Source organism: Pinus tabuliformis, chromosome Q (genome assembly GCF_031772625.1).
Source record: "Pinus tabuliformis cultivar Carrire ecotype Pingquan chromosome Q, CPIR1, whole genome shotgun sequence".
In the NCBI taxonomy this organism is placed as follows: domain Eukaryota; kingdom Viridiplantae; phylum Streptophyta; class Pinopsida; order Pinales; family Pinaceae; genus Pinus; species Pinus tabuliformis.
Window position 1 is genome coordinate 607718279 of NC_142296.1, and position 23508 is coordinate 607741786.

The 23508-nt window shown below is 39.5% G+C and overlaps 1 protein-coding gene and 1 pseudogene across 1 annotated transcript; both read left to right on the top strand.

Annotated features, from left to right (window-relative positions):
* The first annotated feature begins 1830 nt into the window (after positions 1–1830).
* Positions 1831–2996, top strand: LOC149220910 (RNA-binding KH domain-containing protein RCF3-like; annotated as a pseudogene).
* Positions 2997–7919: 4923 nt separating this feature from the next.
* LOC149220911 (RNA-binding KH domain-containing protein RCF3-like) lies at positions 7920–9018 on the top strand. The gene has a single exon (XM_089382877.1). The coding sequence runs from the start codon at positions 7935–7937 to the stop codon at positions 8988–8990; it is 1056 nt and encodes a 351-aa protein (XP_089239003.1). The 5' UTR covers positions 7920–7934; the 3' UTR covers positions 8991–9018.
* Positions 9019–23508: the final 14490 nt, after the last annotated feature.

A 23508-nucleotide genomic window follows, 5' to 3' on the forward strand; every position in this document is an offset into this window, starting at 1 on the left:
CTAACCTTACAGCCTAGAGCTCTGATACCACTTGATTTGATAATCACCCTATGAGTGACCTTAGTTAAGATTTATTAAACAAGAGGTATTACAGGCTCATGTGCTGGTGTGTGTTCTGTGTTATTGAAACAACGGATCGACGAGATTGCCAATACACAAACATTTTGAATGGAAAGACAGCAGAGTAATACAGTAAGCAACACAAAGACACAAACAACTTTAATAAGGATTTCACCCTATTCTCTAGGGCTACGTCTCTAGTCCAGCTTCAATGGTGGCCTTATTTTATTATGTCTTTGAGCAGAGAAATTACAATACAAGGACTCAATGTGAGTTCTCCTAAAGCAGATTTTGCTTGGCAGGGTGGTTCTTGGATTCCCAAAGCCACTTGGAGTACGTAGACCCTTTTTCTTCCTACCAGCTCTGTGACCCTTGGTCTACAGTGGAAAGAGCCAACTGTGATGCTCAATCTGAACAGATTACTCTATGGGAAGGCTTGATTCTTCAAGCTCTTTGGTGCTCGATGCTACCTGTGGTCAGCTCGGCCCTCTGTCTCCTCTACTTGGCTTTACTGCTCTCTGTGCTCAGTCCTCCTCTCAAGGTTCACTGGTCACTGTCTCTCTTGGTCGCTTGGACTCTTCGATCTAAATCTCTCTTCTGATAACCGTTCACTGTCTCTGTTCATGGTGTTAGCCATTCGACCTCCATGCCTATTTGTTTCATCTCTCGGCTGCGTCGATTCGCCTGTCGCCTGTGTTAGAGTCGGTTTGGTCATCCCTCTGTCAGAGATCAAAACTCCTTTTGCATTTAATTTTTTACGTGTCCCATCTTGCTCGATCAGTTGCATTTCGTTAGGAACATGCCATAATCTGACGGAAGGGTCTTGTCCCTCATGCCTTGCCCTGCTGGCTCTGGTCTGTTCATCATAGTCAATTTTAAAAGTCATGTACAGTCTTGTTTGGTCTCGTGGTCAGCAAGAGTCATTTCAGTCAGTAGGTCTAGGGTTAGTTGAATTGGTCTTCAACAATGTTAAATAATGCCCACAAGCCATGAGGATGGCTCCAATAAGTCTTCATTTCAGAATTTCCATTATCAATAAGGCTCGAGAATGATTCTTCTTCAAAACAGAGTTTTGAAGAAGAAATCATCAAATTTGTTTTTGGTAGTAAATATGTATTTTTTAAAGCTTCCAAATGTGCAATGTTTCAGGTGTAGCCCTGATCATCCTCTACCAAAATATGCCACCATCCCTGCAAAAATAGTCAAAAGATGCATCATTCAAGTCAGATAATCAGAGGAAACAAAGGAAAAAAGTTTGTTTTCAAATGTGAAAAGAGTTGAAGCCAAAACATTACAAAATGCATTTGTACAAAGTAGAAATCGAGTTCTCAATTATATATGGTAATTCCGTTGTTTTTACAACGAATCCGCATGACAAAGACCATCACAAAAGTCGAGTTTAAAAGTGGAAGAAGGAATTTCATATTTGAATGATGAAAATGTGAGCTGGAAGGAGTCGCAGCGCATAGAGTAGGTGGCACGACACACATGGGCCGCGCGGTGCACATGGACCACGCGGTGCACTGGGCGCGACCATCCAGTGCAAATTTACACTATCACGATGCATCCAGGAGGCGCGGCGCATTGGGCCTCCGGCGCGGCGCACACAACAAAAAGGCCCGAAACTGCTAATCTTTGCTCCAAATCGCTTAGCCACCTGCACATTCTACTATTTACTCTCCAAATAATCATTCTACACCTGCAGATGTTTACTTGCCATATCAAAATACAATACCTCGTCATGCAAATTTGGATGAGCCTATTCCAGGGATGAGATCATCTAATGAATTTAGCAGGGGTTCAGGTCCTGCAAGTTCTGGACATATATTTTCTCCTGCAAAAGGGCCTCCAACTACTGAACATATGTTTTTTGAAAGTGGAGTGTCTCGTTTGACTAATCGTGGGCCCTCTTCATCTGTGGAAGAGCTAGTTTTTTGTGTTTTATGTCCAAATAAGAAAATTGGCAGTGTAATTGGGAAGGGTGGTGGTATTATTAAACGCATGCGTGAAGACATTGGTGTGAACATCAGAACTACTGATTCTCTTCCAAGGTTTGATGATCGCATTATTATAATATCGTCAAATTAGGTTCCCAATGACAATCTGTCTCCTGCCCAGGAAGCTTTACTGCACATTCAAAATCAAATTGTGGATCTAGGGCCAGACAAGGATTGTGTTATCACCACAAGGCTTCTCGTCCCAGCCAGTCAAGTTGGTTGTCTAATTGGCAAGGGTGGTACAGTGATTTCTGAAATGAGGCGGACAACAGGTGCGAATATTAGAATATTACCAAGAGAAGACCTTCCTTGGTTTTCTTTGGAAACTGATGAGTTGGTTCAGATTGTAGGTGATATAAGGGTTGTGGGAGAAGCTTTATTTCAGATAACTTCAAGACTGCAGGAAAATTTAAACCATGAAAGCTCCAGTATTGGTGCTATGGTTTCTTCATCTCCGGCACCATTAAGTAGCAGAGAAAGGTTCGAGCAGGGCTCTCCTCATAGATCTTTCTCTTCTAGCATGGTGTTTCAAGGTGGTGGTCATTCATCACAAGCTATCCGACTATGCAGTCTTCACCAACCCCATGATCATCAAAGTCAAATCGGGATATAGGCAGTGTTGGCAATTCCTCTGAGTTTGAGGAGCCAATTCTTTGTCAAGAGGGTTTTGTTGGATTTGGAAGAGCTGCTGGTGGGCTTATCACAAAAACTACAGTTGAAGTTGTAATACCAGAACGGGCAGTTGCAGCCATTCTAGGAAAGTCTGGGAATGGTATTGTTAAAATTCAGCAGATTTCTGGTGCCAAAGTTAATCTTCTTGCAGTTAGACCAGGAACATCTGAAGGAGTGGTTGAAATTTTAGGCACTCCAGAGCAAACAAATGCAACCCAATGCTTGATTCAAGCATCCATTGTCAACAACAAACCTTTATTTCATTAATATGCCAATGAACAGATTTTATGATGAAGCGCATGAATGTTATAAATGTGGAGTCCGTGAACTTTACTGCTATTGGAAAACATCAGGCATTGGTCAAGTCCCATAACTTCAATGTTGATACAGTCAATCAGCTTGAAGGCTAGTCCTTATCTTACAGAATTTTTGCTCGGGACACTCAAGCATTAAGAAGCAGGAGTCCTGCAACAAAATGCTTTATGTATCATGCTCGTGCTTTAGTTGCTACTTTGCCATACTTGGGCATTCGATTCATCTTCAGATTTAAAGAACATGTGGCGGATTTACCCATATTTTAGCATTAAAATATTGGAGACCTTTTCCTAATTTCTGTAAAGTGGCAAACGCATCTCCAGAAATTTGAGGGCGGTTGTGTACGAATGCGCAAAGTGGCATTCAAGAAGTAGAGTTTTCAGGCCTAAAATCAGCGCCTACACGATTCTAGGCTCAAAATTTAGCAGAGAAATAGGATTCGATTTCCTATTTTTGGAATTTAGTTATGATTCAAAGGGTCTATAGTTACAGTTTACGCCTTTCCATTGGTCGTCAGAGATTTTGAAATGGAATAATGTAATGTTGTTCTATCTCTGGAACAGATGGACAGCTCTTTTCCTATCTTCATCGATTTGTTTTCCAGCTCCCTATTTTTCATCGATTTCTTTTTCCCACAGATTGAGTTTATTTATTGTATGAAAAATCATTTGTAAAGGGTTGAAATTTCTGGGAGCAGTGTGGAGGAAAAACCCAGCGCTGTCATTGTACAAGTTTTGGCCAGGAAATTAATAAAATGATGCAATTCTGATTCAAGAGATCCCCGTGGTATGAGTTTAGCAATTTGTTTTTTCTCTCTATCATATGTATCCTGTTATGTTTACATTTCATTCATAATCATTTTGAAGCTGAATGCTTTTAAGTGAGAAAGGTAGAATTCAGTTTACTGCTCTGCCTTGGGAAAGCGTTCATGTTCTGTGTGGCTTCTTCTGTCTGAAAAGGATTCATCACATATGCCCTTTTCAGCCTCTCAACTGTCTTTCCACTCCATATTATTCAAATTTGATTGCTAAATCTCCTGCCTATCTTGCCTCATGAAACACCCTGTGTCTTTGAGTTAATTTCTCCGCTCAGGCTGTCCTTTGTCCCATACATCCCTGAAAATTCAGTCATCCATTAAACTGTCTCTTTCATATCCATTTACTAGCCTAAAATCAGTGTGCATTTTGAGTCATCTCAGACCTTCTTGTTTATTTTTACTGAGGTGACCCGGAGAGAGCCCTCTCCTGTCCTCGTAGGGCTAGCTACGAGGCTGAGCGTGGTATGGTGTTATCTTGAATCCTGTCTTCCTTCAGCCTAAGGCAGATTTGAGCTCTAACATAGTGGCGACTCCACTGGGGAAGAAAATGGTTTGCTTTTTGATGTCGTTTGCTTTATAATTTATAGACGGAGCCTGAAGTTATGCCAGGTAGCCTTCGAAACTCTTTTTCTTTGCATTAGCGGTAGTAGATAAACGCTACTTCAATCAATCTCTGGTCTAGCTTGTAAACGTGACATCTAACTTGTTAATTTCCCGAGTACATGTATCAAGTTAAAATCTGATGGTTGATGGTGAACAACGATCAGACATCAGAAGGCTGAAATCATTCACCTGGCGAATTCATTCACTGAAAAATCCAGAGATCAATGCTTCATGGTGACTCCACTGCACGAAGATTAGTAGCTTTAAGGTTTTCAAGATGGGTCGGGTTGCAAGAAGATACGCTCCCATGAGCCGAGATCACATCCCAGGTTTTCCAAATAAAATGCCCAAGGTAGATTGGTCAGAGAATTTTCCTATGTTCAGAAATGTGGAAGGTAATGATGCTGCTCTTCATCTGGTGAAATTTCACATTCATGTGCATAAATTAAAGATCACTTTTCCTGAAGATTGTTTAATGAAAATGTTTATGGCTACTCTGGAAGACGAAGCCCGACCTTGGTATGAAAGTTTTCCACCGGTGTCTATTTATTGTTTAAAAGATTTTCATGCAATATTCCTTGAAGGGTATAAAGAATCATATCCATCCTTGGCTTTAGTTTAGGACTGTTATAGCTATGTTCATAGTTTTATTGAAAATCTTGAGAAAGTTTATGAAGATGATAATTTCATGGATGAAGAGATCATGGAAGCCTTGTATGAAAATTCGTTTCAGCAGCACATAACTCTTAGAGGAAACTTTGCAGCAGGATCAAGATCTTAGTACGGTGGAATTTGAAGGAATTTTGCATCTTGACAATCAACAGGAATAAACATGAAATGGATCAGCAGTATGAGGAAACTTTGTATACTCCTTCACTTGAAATTAATGAAGACAATCACTGTTTGAGCAAGAGAAAAAAAAAAGTATTATCTCCTATGTCTGAAGACGAGATAGATCAACTCTTGAACAGTCATGTTCCAGCTCAAGTTAACGCAGATCTGCAGTGTGCACATGGTCAAGAAAGTGATGGTGAAACTTCTTCCTCTTTGGAAAATTATGACAGTCCTGTAAGTAGCTTTATAGATCAGCAGGTTGAAGATGTCCATATAACTGAAAGTGATGAAATAAAAAGTGTTGTTTCGGATCTGTCCATAGAAGAGGACAGCATGTATGAAAGTCAAGCTTCCATTTCAGAATGTGATAACGTTCAGTCAGCCATTTCATATCTAGATTCAGATTGTGATGACCAAGAATACCTTGTGCTGAATCTCACGAAGGAGAAGTCTGCTACTGAAAACATCTGGAATAAAGAAGACAGAGTTATGGATCCAACTGTTTTCATGTCATCAGAGCGAAGACTTCATAAAGAGGTAATTCAATCAGGTCAAGTAAATGAACAACAAGATGAGAATTTTGTTCAAGTGAAAAAGTTTCTCTTGATGAATTTATGGTAAATGATAGCAATGATAGTGTTGGGTTTCAAGAATATTTTGAAATTTCTTTTCTTATGATTGATGAATGTAATGAGAATTTGTTTGTCATAGCATATGAAGATGACCTACAATATATTCAAATTGCAGAAGATCAGACCATTCAGGATTCCCTTTCAGATTCTTCTTCATATGTCTCATGTTTTGAAATGTTCTTTGAAAAGGAAATCTGCTCATCTACTTGTTCAAAATTTTTTGAGGACTAGGACCATACTTTTTCTGAAGTACATTTTGAAGGAAGATCAGAATCAAAAGAAAAAGACACTTTGTTTCTTCAGCAGGAGGTAAATCTTCATGTTTTTCAGGATCCAATGGCAGATTTGGTGCAGTCATCAGTGAAGGTGATTATTGCAGTATTCAGTGATGAAGGAGATCATGGTCAATCATGTTTTTGGATGCCTAGTTACTAGTATCTGTTGTTGACCAGAAGATCTGATCAAGAGAATCAATCAAGGAGGCATCTACATGATTGGCTACATTGGAAGACACACTACACATGATTGTACATATTGCTTTAGTATGCAGGTGGTTGTCATCATGATTTGAGACCCTCGAAACTTGATGGATAGCTGCCATTGAACAAGTTTTGTAAGTTTCTCTTTTAGTTAAGTTAGTCATGAGTCATTTCTTTTTACATTTAGTCAGTTTTTAGTCATGTTGGTTCCATAATTAAGTCGGTTTGAGTTAGCTTTGAGTCAATAAATTGAGCCATGTGGATTTGTCAAGTCATCGACTCCATAGCCCAATGGACGAAGGCACTGTCTACTCTCCCAGAGATATGTCGTTCTTGTCACCTCCAAGGAGCTACCATCCCCATTAGAGCCAATGTTAGAGTCGGTCTGGTCATCCCTCCGTCAGAGATCAAAACTCTTTTTTCATTTCATTTTTTAGGTGTCCCATCTTGCTCGATTAGTTGCATTCCATTAGGAACATGCCATAATCCGACGGAAGGGTCTTGCCCCTCATGCCTTTCCCTGCTGGCTCTGGTCTGTTCATCATAGTAAATTTTAAAAGTCATGTACAGTCTTGTTTGGTCTCGTGGTCAGCAAGAGTCATTTCAGTTAGTAGGTCTAGGGTTAGTTGAATTGGTCTTCAAAAATGTTAAATAACACCCACAGGCCATGAGGATGGCTCCAATAAGTCTTCATTTCAGAATGTCCATTATCAATAAAGCTCAAGAATGATTCTTCTTCAAAACAGAGTTTTGAAGAAGAAATCATCAAATTTTTTTTTGGTAGTAAATATGTATTTTTTTAAAGATTCCAAATGTGCAATGTTTCAGGCACAGGCCTGATCATCCTCTGCCAAAATATGCCACCATACCTGCAAAAAATGTCAAAAGATGCATCATTCAAGTCAGATAATCAGAGGAAACAAAGGAAAAAAGTTTGTTTTCAAATGTGAAAAGAGCTGAAGCCAAAACATTACAAAATGCGTTTGTACAAAGCAGAAATCGAGTTCTCAATTATATATGGTAATTCCGTTGTTTTTACAATGAATCCGCATGACAAAGACCATCACAGAAGTCAAGTTTAAAAGTGGAAGAAGGAATTTCATATTTGAATGACGAAAATGTGAGCTGGAAGGAGTCGCGGCGCATAGAGTAGGTGGCGCGGTGCACATGGGCCACGCGGCACACTGGGCGCGACCATCCAGTGCAAATTTACACTGGCGCGGTGCATCCAGGAGACGCGACGCATTGGGCCTCCGGCGTGGCGCACACAACAAAAAAGGCCCAAAACTACTAATCTTTGCTCCAAATCGCTTAGCCACTTGCATATTCTGCTATTTACTCTCCAAATAATCATTCTACACCTGCAGATGTTTAATTGCCATATCAAAATACAATACCTTGTCATACAAATTTGCATGAGTCTGTTCCAGGGATGAGATCATCCAATGAATTTAGCAGGCGTTCAGGTCCTGTAAGTTCTGGACATATATTTTCTCCTGCAAAAGGCCCTCCAACTTCTGGACATATGTTTTTTGAAAGTGGAGGGTCTCGTCTGACTGATCGTGGGCCCTCTTCATCTGTGGAAGAGCTAGTTTTTCGTGTTTTATGTCCAAATAAGAAAATTGGCAGTGTAATTGGGAAGGGTGGTGGTATTATTAAATGCATGCGTGAAGACATTGGTGTGAACATCAGAACTATCGATTCTGTTCCAGGGTCTGATGATCGCATTATTATAATATCGTCAAATCAGGTTCCCAATGACAATCTGTCTCCTGCCCAGGAAGCTTTACTGCACATTCAAAATCAAATTGTGGACCTGGGGCCAGACAAGGATGGTGTTATCACCACAAGGCTTCTCATCCCAGCCAGTCAAGTTGGTTGTCTAATTGGCAGGGGTGGTACAGTGATTTCTGAAATGAGGCAGACAACAGGTGCGAATATTAGAATATTACCAAGAGAAGACCTTCCTCGGTCTGCTTTGGAAACTGATGAGTTGGTTCAGATTGTAGGTGATATAAGGGTTGCGCGAGAAGCTTTAGTTCAGATAACTTCAAGACTACGGGAAAATTTAAACCATGAAAGGTCCAGTACTGGTGCTATGGTTTCTTCATCTCTGGCACCATTAAGTAGTAGAGAAAGGTTCGAGCAGGGCTCTCCTGGTAGATCTTTCTCTTCTAGCATGGCGTTTCAGGGTGGTGGTCATTCATCATCAAGCTATCCGACTATGCAGTCTTCAAAGTCAAATCGGGATATAGGCAGTGTTGGAAATTCCTCTGAGTTTGAGGAGCCAATTCTTCATCAAGGGGGTTCTGCTGGATTTGGAAGAGCTACTGGTGGGCTTATCACAAAAACTACAGTTGAAGTTGTAATACCAGAACGCGCAGTTGCAGCCATTCTAGGAAAGTCTGGGAATGGTATTGTTAAAATTCAGCAGATTTCTGGTGCCAAAGTTAATCTTCTTGAAGTTAGACCAGGAACATCTGAAGGAGTGGTTGAAATTTCAGGCACTCCAGAGCAAACAAATGCAGCCCAATGCTTGATTCAAGCATCCATTGTCAACAACAAACCTTTATTTCGTTAATATGCCAATGAACAGATTTTATGATGAAGCGCATGAATGTTATAAATATGGAGTCTGTGAACTTTAGTGCTATTGGAAAACATCAGGCATTGGTCAAGTCCCATAACTTCAATGTTGATACAGTCAATCAGCTTTTGCAACAGCTTGAAGGCCAGTCCTTATCTTACAGAATTTTTGCTCGGGACACTCAAGCATTAAGAAGCAGGGGTCCTGCAACAGAATGCTTTATGTATCATGCTCGTGCTACAGTTGCTACTTTTCCATACTTGGGCATTCGATTCATCTTCAGATTTAAAGAACATGTGGCGGATTTACCCATATTTTAGCATTAAAATATTGGAGACCTTTTCCTAATTTCTGTAAAGTGGCAAATGCATCTCCATAAATTTGAGGGTTGTTGTGTAGGAATGCGCAAAGTGGCATTCAAGAAGTAGAGTTTTCAGGCCTAAAATCAACGCCTACACGATTCTAGGCTCAAAATTTAGTAGAGAAATAGGATTCGATTTCCTATTTTTGGACTTTAGTTATGATTCAAAGGGTCTACAGTTACAGTTTACGCCTTTCCATTGGTCATCAGAGATTTTCAAATGGAATAATGTAACGTTGTTCTGTCTCCAGAACAGATGGATAACTCTTTTCCTATCTTCATCGATTTGTTTTCCAGCTCCCTATTTTTCATCGATTTGTTTTCCCACAGATTGAGTTTATTTATTGTATGAAAAATCATTTGTAAAAGGTTGAAATTTCTGGGAACAGTGTGGAGGAAAAACCCAGCGCTATCATTGTACAAGTTTTGGCTAGGAAATTAATAAAATGATGCAGCTCTGATTCAGGAGATCCCTGTGGTATGAGTTTAGCAATGTGTTTTTTCTCTGTTTCATATGTATCCTGTTATGTTTACATTTCATTCATAATCATTTCCAAGCTGAATGCTTTTAAGTGAGAAAGGTAGAATTCAGTTTACTGCTCTGCCTTGGGAAAGCGTTCATGTTCTGTGTGGCTTCTTCTGTCTGAAAAGGATTCATCACATATGCCCTTTTCAGCCTCTCAATTGTCTTTCCATTCCATATTATTTAAATTTGATTGCTAAATCTCCTACCTATCTTGCCTCATGAAACACCCTGTGTCTTTTAGTTAATTTCTCCGCTTAGGCTATCCTTTGTCCCATACATCCCTGAAATTTCAATCATCCATTAAACTGTATCTTTCATATCCATTTACTAGCCTAAAATCAGTGTGCATTTTGAGTCATCTCATACCTTCTTGTTTATTTTTACTGAGGTGACCCAGAGAGAGCCCTCTCCTGTCCTCGTAGGGCTAGCTACGAGGTTGAGCATGGTATGGTGTTATCTTGAATCCTGTCTTCCTTCAGCCTAAGGCAGATTTGAGCTCCAATAGCCTGTGTGCTTGGAATTCCTTATTCGGCGTCAGCATGAACTCTCGAGAAGTCACCACATGTCCTCATTGGAACTGCGCCAGCCCACTCATCGATTTGTTGCTTCCTCCACCATGGCGGTCAACGGATTCCAAATCCTCTTAAATCGTGGCTTAATCCCCTGTCAATTCCACTCTATCCATCGGGCGCAATCTCAGACATCCGATTTGGTCTCCTCCAGATCCAACGTCATTCGCATGTCGAGCACGGTTGACTTGCTCGACCGATAAGCGCGATCGCGGTGGTTTTTCTCTCTCCTCCACTACCACGCGTCGATCGCTGAGGGTGCTCACTCTATGTTCTCCAAAACTGCTTACTGTTCAAGGGCACCCCGATCAAACTGCTGATTTCTAGGGTGTGGGTCCCACCTTCGTACGATGGCACTTTTTTCACTTTTCTGCCCATTGTCCTCTGGCTCCCAATGTGACCGAGTGCTCAAGCCCTAACATTTCAGCCCTGGTTTCCCAGCGACGCGCTTAGAAAATCAGCTCCTTTTCCCAATCCAGGGCTCCCAGGGGCTATTTTTACCTCCTGCGCAATTTCCATGGACCTCAGTCAGTGCACTTTGACCGAGGTCCTCGTCGTTCCATGCCGGCTGCCATGGCCACTGGTTTAGGGTGTTTTCAATTGATGTTTTGGATTCTTCAAGGGTTTGTTCAACTTGATTTAGTCACAGTTCTATGACATTCGTTTATGGATCTGATTCAGATCAAACACTCTCTTTATTATGCTTAAAAAACACAACTACATGCACATAAGAAAGTTTACATATACAAGTCATCGATCAAGCTCTTGAAATCAAAGCTCCCATAATCAATTAAGTTCATAAGCACAAAGCATCACATCATTGGCTTGATAAAAGTAATATTCTGCAACAACATTTCACAACAGCTAATTCACACCATCAAGTTAAGGACGCTACAAATCAAGCATTTCAAGCCTAACGACATCAACAACACTTTTGTTTCACTTGCAAATAAACTTGTTTTAAACTGAATTGTCTGGGTGAATTTTCAGTTGTAACCGACACTCTCATTCAATTTGTTATAGTGCATACATTAATTAAAGTTAGTTGTCACTTGAACATTTATCATTTGGGTGCATTTTCGACAGTGTTCGACACCCATCATTTTTTTAGCACATTCAGTGCATCACTAAGTGCAGTAATAACACAAGAGTTCAAGACAACAAGTATTTCAAGCAAGTATAGTCAAGCAAGCAAGCATGTTCATAACAAAAAATCAAGCAAGGAAGCGTGAGTATTTCATTCAAGTATGCATAAAACAATCAAGCAAGTTCAAGCACATAGTCAAGCAGGCAATCATCTTCAAACGAGTGTGGACTCTAATCTTCAAGTAAGCATCAAAACAAGCATGTGTCTACAACAAGCGAGCATGTCAAGTAACCAAATCAAGTACAATAGTTCAACACACAACAAGCGAGCCTATGTAAATTTCATTAAAGCATTCATAATGTTTCATTCAAGCAAAGCAATTTTCATCAAGTGAGCGTACAATCAGTGGTTCAAGCAAGTGTTTAAAAGCATCAGCAATCAACAACCAGTACAAGTGAGCGTGTCATTTCAGTGATCAACTCAAGTGAGCAATTTTTTCAAGCACGACTTCTACGACAAGCAAGCCTAACTTCAAAGTAAGCAAGGAAACATGGCGACACACATTCAGTTGTCCCAAATTATTAACAATTTAATGTTATCATTAGCTGGTGACATGGTGCACATCAAAAAAACCACTCTTGTTGACATTCAAGTGCATATTCAACATACACATGAAATGATTGAGTTCCTTCAACTGGAGTGGCAACTGCAGAGAAATGAGTTGCAAGAGAAGCATGTTGCTTCCAAGTCTTTGACCAATCCAGAGACAGCTGATCATTCGAACTCATTCATCCAACCAGCTTCAAGTGTTGAAGTTGTTCCAGTTCAACTTTCTTCCAAACCCATCATCAAGCCATGGGAAGAAAGTCACAGTAATCGAAATAGACACGGATTAGGATATGTCAAAGATAACGACAACTTACATATCCCTGATTATTCAAAGCCCATTCAGTTCTTCAGTGTCAGATTACTTGAACAAATCACCTCAGCAAGTTCTCAGCAAGTTGCAGACAAACAGACATGTGCGCAAACTGAAGTTGCAGTCAAACCAAAATTCCTTAATTGTCAAAGAACCAGTCATCTGGAAGATCAGTGTTTTGATCTCCATCCTTGTCACCATTGTGGCAAGAAGAATCATTCATCAGAGAAATGCTGCAAACAAGAGCAACCGGCTAGATTAAAGATCAATTATGCATGGATTGGTTCTTGTGAATGGTCATCAAAAGTAAAACGATTATATAAGTTTTACAATAGGATTCACTCACACATATTGCAACCAACAGTCAAAAGAAGACGATACTCTTGTGCAGTTGAACGTGGGATTACTCTAGTGAAATACTCCTCCACCTACAAGGGGGGAGTTCATATATATTTTGGAGAAGATTGCCTCTCCTTTCAACTGACAAAGGGGGGAAAACGTCAATGAAATTAGCAAGTGGTTGTCAGTGTTAGTGTCGGTATCTTCATCCCTCCGTCAGAGATCAAATCCTCTTGTTGCATTGCATATTAGGTTTCTCGCTCAGTTAGCTGCATTCCATTAGTAGCATCAATCATCTGACGGAGGAGGCTTTTCACTCATGTTCCTCATGTCTTGTACCTGCTGGTCTAATTTAGTTCATCAAAATCATTTTCAAGTCAGTTGCAGTCATGCTTGGTTTTTTGTTCACCAAAGAGTCATTTTAAGGTTTTATGGTTCATTAGGTCTAGGGTTTCACTTAATTCATTCTGAAAAATGTCTAATAATTCCAGCAGGCACATGAGTGAGTTTAAAATAAGATTTCATTGTAAAAATTTCATCGTAATAATGCTCGATCATGACTTTTCTTCAAAACTCTGTTTTGAAGAAAAATCGTCAATTTCGTCTTTTGTAATAAATTCCATGTAATTTCAAAAAAATTTCATTTGTCAAATTCTTCAGGCACAGCCCTGGTCACCCTTGCCAAATTCCATGTCAGCTATCCCTACAAAAAATAGACAAGAATTTCGTCATTCAACTCAAAAAATCAAGTGGAAACAAAATCAGAGTTTGTATTAAAAAGTTAAAGTGCCAAAGTTCTGCAAACATTACAAAGTGGGTTATTTGAAATTAAAAATCAAATTCATTGGGCATATAAGATATTTGTGGTGTTTGAACAATCCATTGGTATGCCAAAGACATCATTAAGCCGAGTCAAATTGTGGAGGAATGAAAACAGGGTTTTGAAGAACCGACTGTGAGTGAAATTCAGTCACGGCGCACAGAAAGAAGGTCGCGACGCATTGGCAAGTCGTGGTGCATAGAGCCACACATCACTATGTAAATTACAACATGCGTGGCACATATACTAGTCGCAGCGCACTGGGTTGTGCGTGCGGCGCACAGAGCCAACAAGCAGATTTTGTCATTGCCTTCAAAGAAATTTCAAATCTTTCGCTCCCATTTGCCCCGAGTAAGTCCGACTGATCTTGCAATTGTTATTGAATATTGTTTGGTGTGGTTTCGAAGTTTGATTTGGAGAATTTGAATGTCGAAATTTAAACCCTATCCTCTTATGAAAAACTGCTCTTAGGGTTTGAGTTTGAGTATTAAAATTTGACTTTGGTGCCAAAATAATCCAACTCCTGTTTCCCTTTCCCATCATTGTAATCATATCACCATTTTCAATTCCCTATTCCCTTATAATCCCAAGTCGCTCATTCCCATTTATCCCTATCCCTAAACCCTACAATTTCCCATCACTATCACCTTTCCATATCATTTGCAAAAAATCCCCAAACCCTAGATTCCTAAATATAGTCAAGTGACTGTTATTACATCTGACTGTAATTACATTTTAAATCTCACTTGACAAAGCTCCACTAAATCCACTGTCCATATTTCCCACAGTCCTTTCCTATTTGGCACGCATTTGGCAATTGGAAACAAAGTGCCAAATTCTCATTTTCAACAAGCCAAACATTCACTTGGCATAGACTTGTAACACAATGACAGACACTGAGTCATCATATGAACAAGACAGTGACTCTACCACAGAGCTTCATGCACCAAGGAGGCCTCGTAAGGGTGGCAAACATGTCATAGAAGAGCCCACCTCATTGACTCAATTGCCGGCCTGCACACTTGCCATGGCGTGTTTCCAACAACAGTCATGCTTTCAGTATTGCAAGATGATTGCTCAGATTTAGCATCATCAGGAGTTGGCTCGGTTTTTTGTTTTACATTTGCATGATGGTCAGGTAACTCTTGCTAGTGTAAATTTCACCTTGACACCAGAGACCATTTCTCAAGCAACAGGAATACCAAATGTAGGTGAGGAGTGGAACAAGAGACATCAGGTAGAAAGAGTACATTATGAACAGTACATCAGGCCCAGCTATGTGAGACAACTCAACAGGGTGTTCCCATTCTAGTTTTTGAAAGAATCCTATGCGCTGTTGATGAGACTTATTATCAGATACTTCAGTTGTGAGGTCCGCTTCTCACGCCTATATGCATACCATATCAGATTATTGATGCATTTCATGAGAGTGAAGATGATGAACATTCCATATTTCATGTGCTGAAACATCGAGAGGATGACTACTCTTGTACAGAAGAAGACTCCTGAACAGCAGTACAACAGAATTTACCACTATGCGCTGATCAAGAACATTGTTGTACATCAGCTTGGCTTGCAGGGTATCACATGGGGAGACTTCATTTCCCGTGAGTTCTTCATAGCTTCAGCAGCTCATCAGGAGGTTTTCCATGATGTGGGTGAACCTTCACATCGGTATGGAGGTCAGGAGGCGGAGACTACTAGTGTGCCAACATATGTCACCTATCAGAGAGGCATGAGAGGATTGTTTGCAGCAGCCCGACGAGTACTATCTCCACTTGGGGTGGAAGGGGTCTCTTTGCCGTCATCAGCAGCACAGGTACAGGTACAAGACAAAGGCAAGAAGTCTATGCAGTATGAGGGCCCTTCAGGAGGCCAAGACACTGATTTCATACTCATTGATGATGATGTGAGCTCTCCTAGCTCAAAGCTGAGGGAGATTATTCAAGAGCAGAAGGCCGGGATAGATGCATTGACCAACAAGTTGCAGAGAGCTCAATGGGTCATAAACTATTTGGAGCAATGAAACAAACAATTGGAGGATCAACATACAGTCATGGAGTTGCAAAACATCCGTGAAGACTAGCAGGCTACCCAAAGAAACCTAAATGAGATGACACCCATACAACAGGAGATAGAGGCTGATCGAGAGATTTGGCTTGGGAGGGTCAACATTCATCTTGAGAAGCTGTTGGTGAAGGCAAACAAGGACAAGGACATGCTCAGGCACATGAAAAACCATTATTGGGCACAAACTCATGTTTGCAAAGCAAGGATCAAAATCCTGAAGGCAAGACTAAGGAGGGCACTAAAACGACGCAAAAGGCATGATAGGCTCCGAATCTTGGCTGAAGCTTCTTTGGCTGAGCATGATACTTGATGATGGACCTTCAGTCCAAATTTCAGCAAATTTGGAGAAAATTTTGTCAATTTTGAATTTCTTTTGGCTTCAAAACAGATTTCCTGCCCAACGCGTAGCGCCACTTGGTGCGTGCTTATAATTGGGAGATCCTCTGGAGGAAAACTTTGTATTTCTAGATTTTTTATGAAAATTTATGCATGCTCATGAATTACCTAAGGATTTCATCAAGTTCTGGGTTGCCTAAAGGGTCAAAAACACACAAAAAATGACCTTTCTGCCACCTTTTTCACCCACAGGAAGCAGTGTTGGGAGATTGGATTTTTGGAGGGGCAAATGGACACCAAATCTAGAAATTCTACTTGGGCTGGAAAGTAGACAGGCAGGGATTTTCAACGAGCTATCGTGACCTCAATTTGGACATCGGGAAGGCCCTCAAAATTAGCCTAAAATTTGTGCTACGCATACAGTTTTCGGGCGTGACGCATAGGCAAATTTGGCCTATTTTTCACTCAACAGCTCAGAATTTCGCGTAGTTTTGACTAGTTTCACTTTTTCATGTAACTCTTAATTTATATTGATGTAAATTCATGACTTTGATGTAATTTTGGCACATTTTTACTCATCCATGTAGATTCATTCACTAAAAAGTGAAAAGATAGTGAATGAATCAGTTTCCTTTTATATAGAGGCAAGTTGTTTCATTGCCTATTTTTCAGTTCCTTGTTTAGATATGGTTGAAATAGCTTCTATAATGATGAGCTCGACCCCTAGAGGCATGGGAATGAGTTAGGCTTTTCGATATCATGTAATTTCTCAGTCATTTTTAGGGTTGGACACTTGGGATTGCTTGGCACTCCATTGTACATTTGATTTCTGCATTTTTGGCAAAGGAAAGACCAGGGTTTGCAACACTTTTTGGGATCCTTGTGGCTCTGTGTTTTGATGGTGTTCTTCTCTATGTAATTTGTAAGTTCACTGATATTTATGTGTACCATTTCCTTTCTCTTTTGCTTCTGAAATTAAACAAATGAGTGACAAAGGTAGAATTCATTAGCTTGTTGTGATCTGCCTTTTAGTTTTGTTTAATTTTCAATGTTTTCTTCAGTGAAGAGGATTCGTGATACCCTCTTTCCCTCTTCAACTTCTCACCAATCTAAACCCTCCATATTTACAAATCAAAGCATCAAAACGATTGCCTTTCTTGCCCCAAACAGAACTCTGCAAAACTGGCCTTCATCCCCGAACCCAAATTTACCTCTCCCTTAATTCCAACAAAACCCCCAAAAAATCAAATCAAATCCTTGCACTTCATAACTAGCCTAAAATCAGAAGATATTTCAGTCATCTCAAGCCCCCATAGATCATAATTTGCTGAGATTGACCTGGAGAGAGCCCTCTCCTGACCTGGTAGGGCTAGGTACCAGGCTAAGCATGGTTTGATGTTGGTCCTGGAACCTACCTTTTCAGCCTGAGGTAAATCTAGGCACTAACATAGTGGCAACCATACTGGGGAAAAAATTATTTATTTTTTGGTATTCTTCATTTTATAGACTACAGACGGAGTCTGAAGATTATCCAGGTAGCCTTCAAAACGCTCTTTCTTTGCATTAGCGAAAGTAGATAAACACTGCTTCAGTCAATCTCCGGTCTAGTCTTATAAGCTGAACATCTAAATTGTAAATTGCCCAGTAACATGTATCAAGTTCAGATCTAATTGTTGATGGTGGACAACAGTCAGAAACATATGAAGGCTGAAATCATTCACCTGGCGACTCTAGTGTCAAAGAATCCCAAGGTTCAGAATTTTTACGGCGAATCTACTCTTCAAGAATCAGTAGCCTAAAGAATTTCTTGGTGAATTCATTGTTATCAAAATGGAATTGCTTGCTCGACGGTATGCTCCCATGAGCCGAGATCACATTCCAGGTTTTCCAAATAAAATTCCAAAGGTAAATTGGCTAAGGAATTTGCCTATGTTTAAAGATGATAATAGGAATGATGTTTCTTTACATCTGGTTAGATTTCACATGCACATTCGCAAGTTGAAGGTTGATTTTCCTGAAGATTGCTTGATGAAGATATTCTTGGCCACTCTGGAAGGTCAAGCCCAATCTTGGTATGAAAGTTTACCCCCTGCTTGTATTTATTGTTTAAAAGATTTTCATACTATGTTCTTTGAAAGGTATAAAGAATCTTATCCATCATTAAATCTAGTTCAGAATTGTTGCAAACATGCTTATAGTTTTATTGAAAGCCTTGAGAAAGTTTATGAAGATGATGACTTCATGGATGATGAGATCATGGAAGCCCTGTATGAAAATCCATTTCAGCAGCATAAAGAGAGTGATACTTATCAAGATGAGCAGGAAAATTTGCAACAGGATCAAGATCTTAGTACGGTGGAAGATGATGAAAGAGAAGGTTTTATTTTAGATCCGTCAATAGAAGAAGACAACATGTAGGAAAGTCAAGTTTCAATTTCAGAATGTGATAAAGTCAAGTCGGTTAATTCAGATTTAGATTCAGATCATGATGATGAGGAAGATTCAGGTCGTGATGATGAGGAAATCATTGAAACCAGTCACTTTGTTACACAAGATCATAATCAGCATATAGTAGGCTTTTATTTGCTTCAAGATGAAGGAATTTTGCATCTTGATAGTCAATAGGAAACACATGAAATAAATCAGCAGTATGAGGAAAATTTGTATAATTCTTTGCTTGAAATTAATGAAGCCAATCACTGTTTGAGCAAAAGAAAACAAAAAGTATTATCTCCTCTATCTGAAGATGAGATAGATCAACCCTGACAGGTCATGTTATAGATCAAGTTAACGTAGATATGCAGTGTGCACACGGTCAAAAAGGTGATGGTGGAACTTCTTCATCTTTTGAAAATGATGACAGTCTTGTAATTAGCTTTATAGATCAACAAACAGATAATATTTTCTTTCATGAAGATGATAAGGCTGTCATGTTTGATGATCTTGAAGATTGTTTTCTATTTAAGAATGACCTAGACCTTGAAGTTGAGGAATATGAGCTTGAGAGAGACAATATGCCAGAATTTCTCACGGTCAAGGAATTTACAGCTAACACTTAGATGGCAGAAGCTTATACCTCTCTGTGCCTTCCTATCACTCAGCAACTAGTGGTTCTTTCATATCAGAATGAAGGGAGTACTTGTATTTTTGCTACTGGATCTCAAGACAAAATAGTGCTTTAGGATTATCAAGATCCCTTTGGCATTCTTTTGCAAGCATTAGAGAAGATAAATGTTGCCTGGTTCGTTATCATAAGCCTTGGTTTCAGTGGTTATTATGAGTTGCCTACATGTACATCGTTCTTCCTACTCGGGGAAAGTGAGAATAGAATTTCATTGAGTAGCCATTTGTTGGATTGGTTACATTGGAAGGCTCACTACACATGATTGTACATATTTCATCAGTAGGCAGGTGGTTGTCATCAGGATTTGAAGTTCTCAAATCTCGATGGTCTGCTGCCATTTAAAAGTTTTGTAAGTACTTGTTTCAGTTAAGTCAGTCTTGAGTCATTTTTTTTTTAAGTCAGTTTAAAGATAGTTTCAGCTAAGTGTCCAGTTTTAGCTTTTCAGAGTCTTGTTTCAGTTTTGGATTAGTCAGCTCAACTATGAGTCTTGAGTCAAAGTTTCATAGTAATTGGTTTTTGGGTGTTTTGAAGTTATTGACTTCATAGCCCAATGGACGAAAGACACTGCCTGCTTTCCCAGAGATCTATAGTTCTTGGCACCTTCAAACCATCCCCATTGGAGCCAATTTTAGTGTCAGTATCTTCATCCCTCTATCAGAGATCAAATCCTCTTGTTGCATTACATATTAGGTGTCACGCTCAGTCAGTTGCATTCCATTAGGAGCATCAATCATCTGACGGAGGAGGCTTTTCACTCATGTTCCTCATGTCTTGTACCTGCTGGTCTAATTTAGTTCATCAAAATCATTTTCAAGTCAGTTGCAGTCATGATTGGTTTTATGTTCGCCAAAGAGTCATTTTAAGGTTTTAGGGTTCATTAGGTCTAGGGTTTCGCTTAATTTTGTCTGCAAAATGTCTAATAATTCTAGCAGGCACATGAGGGAGTTTCAAATAAGATTTCATTGTAAAAATTTCATCGTAATAATGCTCGATCATGACTTTTCTTCAAAACTTTGTTTTGAAGAAAAATCGTCAATTTCGTCTTTTGTAATAAATGCCATGTAATTTCAAAAAAAATTCAATTGTCAAATTCTTCAGGTGCAGCCCTGGTCACCCTTGCCAAATTCCATGTCAGCTATCCCTACAAAAAATAGACAAGAATTTCGTCATTCAGCTCAAAAAATCAAGTGGAAACAAAATCGGAGTTTGTATTAAAAAGTGAAAGTGCCAAAGTTCTGCAAAAATTACAAAGTGGGTTATTTGAAATTAAAAATCAAATTCATTGGGAATATAAGATATTTGTGGTGTTTGAACAATCCATTGGTATGCCAAAGACATCATTAAGCCGAGTCAAATTGTGGAGGAATGAAAATAGGGTTTTGAAGAACCGACTGTGAGTGAAATTCAGTCGCAGCGCACAGAAAGAAGGTTGTGGTGCATTGGAAAGTCGCAGCGCATAGAGCCACACATCATTGTGTAAATTACAACGTGCATAGCACACATACTGGTCGTGGCGCACTGAGCCAACAAGCATATTTTGCCATTGCCTTCAAAGAAATTTCAAATCTTTCGCTCACATTTGCCCCGAGTAAGTCCGACTGATCTTGCAATTGTTATTGAATAATGTTTCGTGTGGTTTCGAAGTTTGATTTGGAGAATTTGAATGTCGAAATTTAAACCCTATCCTCTTCTGAAAAACTACTCTTAGGGTTTGAGTTTGAGTATTAAAATTTGACTTTGGTGCCAAAATAATCCAACTCCTGTTTCCGTTTCCCATCATTGTAATCATATCATCATTTTCAATCCGCTATTCCATTATAATCCCAAGTCACTCATTCTCATTTATCCCTATCCCTAAACCCAATAATTTCCCATCACTATCACCTTTTCATATCATGTGCAAAAAATCCCCAAACCCCAAATTCCTAAATATAGTCAAGTGACTGTTATTACATTTGACTGTAATTACATTTTAAATCTCACTTGACAAAGCTCCACTACACCCACTATCCATATTTCCCACAGTCCTTTCCTATTTGGCACACATTTGGCAATTGTAAACAAGGCGCCAAATTCTCATTTTCAACAAGCCAAACATTCACTTGGCATAGACTTGTAACACCATGACAGACACCAAGTCATCATATGAATAAGACAGTGATTCTACCACAAAGCTTCATGCACCGAGGAGGCCTTATAAGTGTGGAAAACATGTTAGAGAAGAGCCCACCTCATTGACTCAATTGCAGGTCCACCCACTTGCCATGGCGTGTTTCCAACAACAGTCATGCTTTCAGTATTGTGAGATGATTGCTCAGATTCAGCATCATCAGGAGTTGGCTTGGTTGTTTTTTTTACATTTGCATGATGGTCAGGTAACTCTTGCTGGTGTAAATTTCACCTTGACACCAGAGACCATTTATCAAGCAACAGCAATACTGAATGTAGGTGAGGAGTGGAGAAAAAGACAACAGGTAGAAAGAGTACATTATGAACCATACATCAGGCCCAGCTATGTGAGATAGCTCAGCAGGGTGTTCCCATTCCGGTTTTTGAAAGAATCTTATGCGCCATTGATGAGACTCATTATTAGATACTTTAGTTGTGAGGGTCGCTTCTCACGCCTCTATGCATACCATGTTATGAAACCAGCTCAAGAAAAGATAGAAAAGATAGATCTACGCCTTAGAATTCAGCCTCTTCAAGTGGGCAACCTCCTTTACATTACAAAAATGAACAATTCTTAGATGATTCAAATGACAAAACCTCCTTTCTATATATAGGAGTCTAAGGAGTCACAATATAACCCAGCCGACCTAACAATAATAATATAAAGCCACAAAAATAACAATAGAGGGATTCTATGGGGCACAGTAATAACAATATGGGGATAATAGGGGCACAACAATATTAATAAGGGGTACAACTACAATAGTAATGGGGTAATCACTAGTATTATAGGGACCCAACATGCCCCTCTCCTTCAAAAAAGTGTTGTCCTCAACGCTTGAGTAGTTTTGGATGATTTTGTATAAAATTCTCATCCTCCCATGTGGAATCTTCAGGGGATAAGTTCTTCCACTTGATAAGATACTCTGAAATTGATCGATTTCGTAGCTGTCGAGTTCTTGTTTCTGTGACTGCTTCCGGTTCCAATATAATTTTTCCTTCCTCGTCAAGTTCTGGCAATATTGTTTGAACTGGGAGCTTGTCGCCTATAACCTTCTTTAAACATGAAACATGGAAAACTGGGTGCAATCGAGAAGCTGCAGGAAGCTCCAATTTGTATGCCATAGTACCAATCTTTTGCAACACCTTGTACGGACCATAATACTTTGGTGATAATTTATTATCCTTCTTAGCTTGCTTGAGGGACATTTGCTTATATGGTTGTAGCCGTAGGAATACCCAATCACCTACATCAAAACTTCTTTCACTGCGATGTTGATCTGCCTGTTGTTTCATTCTATTCTGTGCCAACACGAGGTTATCCTTTAAGAGTTGGAGGACTTGTTGTTGATGTTCGATGTGATGTTCCACTGCTTGAACCTTAGAATTTTCTCTTAAATATGATGTGATGGATGGTGGTTGATACCCATAAAGTGCCATAAATGGGGTCATTTTTGTTGCTGTATGGAAGGAAGTGTTATACCACCATTCAGCCAGAGGCAACCATTTGACCCATTGTGTCTGTTTATCAGATACAAAGCAACGAAGATATCCTTCCAAACATTTGTTTACTATCTCAGTTTTCCCATCAGATTGAGGATGATAAGATGAGCTATGAGCTAACTGAGTACCAAGACAAGAAAATAATTCTGTCCAAAAATTTCCAGTGAAAATGGGATCTCTGTCACTTACAATAATCTTTGGGTTTCCATGTAGCTTTTGAATTGTTTCCATAAATGCAGTAGAAACTGTACTGGCTTTAAATGGATGTGATAATGCACAAAAGTGTGCATACTTGGTAAGTCTGTCAACTACCACCATGATGACACTCTTTCCCTCAGACTTGGGTAAACCTGTGATAAAATCCATTGAAACCTCCTCCCAACGTTGGCTTGGAATGGAAAAAGGTTGTAATAGACCTGGTGTCTTAATTGTTTCAACTTTATTTTGTTGGCAAACCAAACATTCCGCCACAAACTTTTGAATATGATTTAAGGCCATCCCAAAAAAATTCCTTCTTAACCCTGTGGTAAGTTTTTAAAAATCCTGAGTGCCCTCCTAAGGGAGAAGTGTGCAATTCCATAAGAATCTTTTGTTTTAGCTGGGAATTCTTACAGAGGTATAAGCGATCTTTGTACCATAACGAATCATTTTTCCAGCTAAATGTATCAGACATACTGGAATCTTGTTGT

What these genes read in the sequence shown, in the direction of transcription:
- LOC149220911 (XM_089382877.1), top strand. Translation starts at nt 7,935, where the DNA reads ATGTTTTTTGAAAGTGGAGGGTCTCGTCTGACTGATCGTGGGCCCTCT.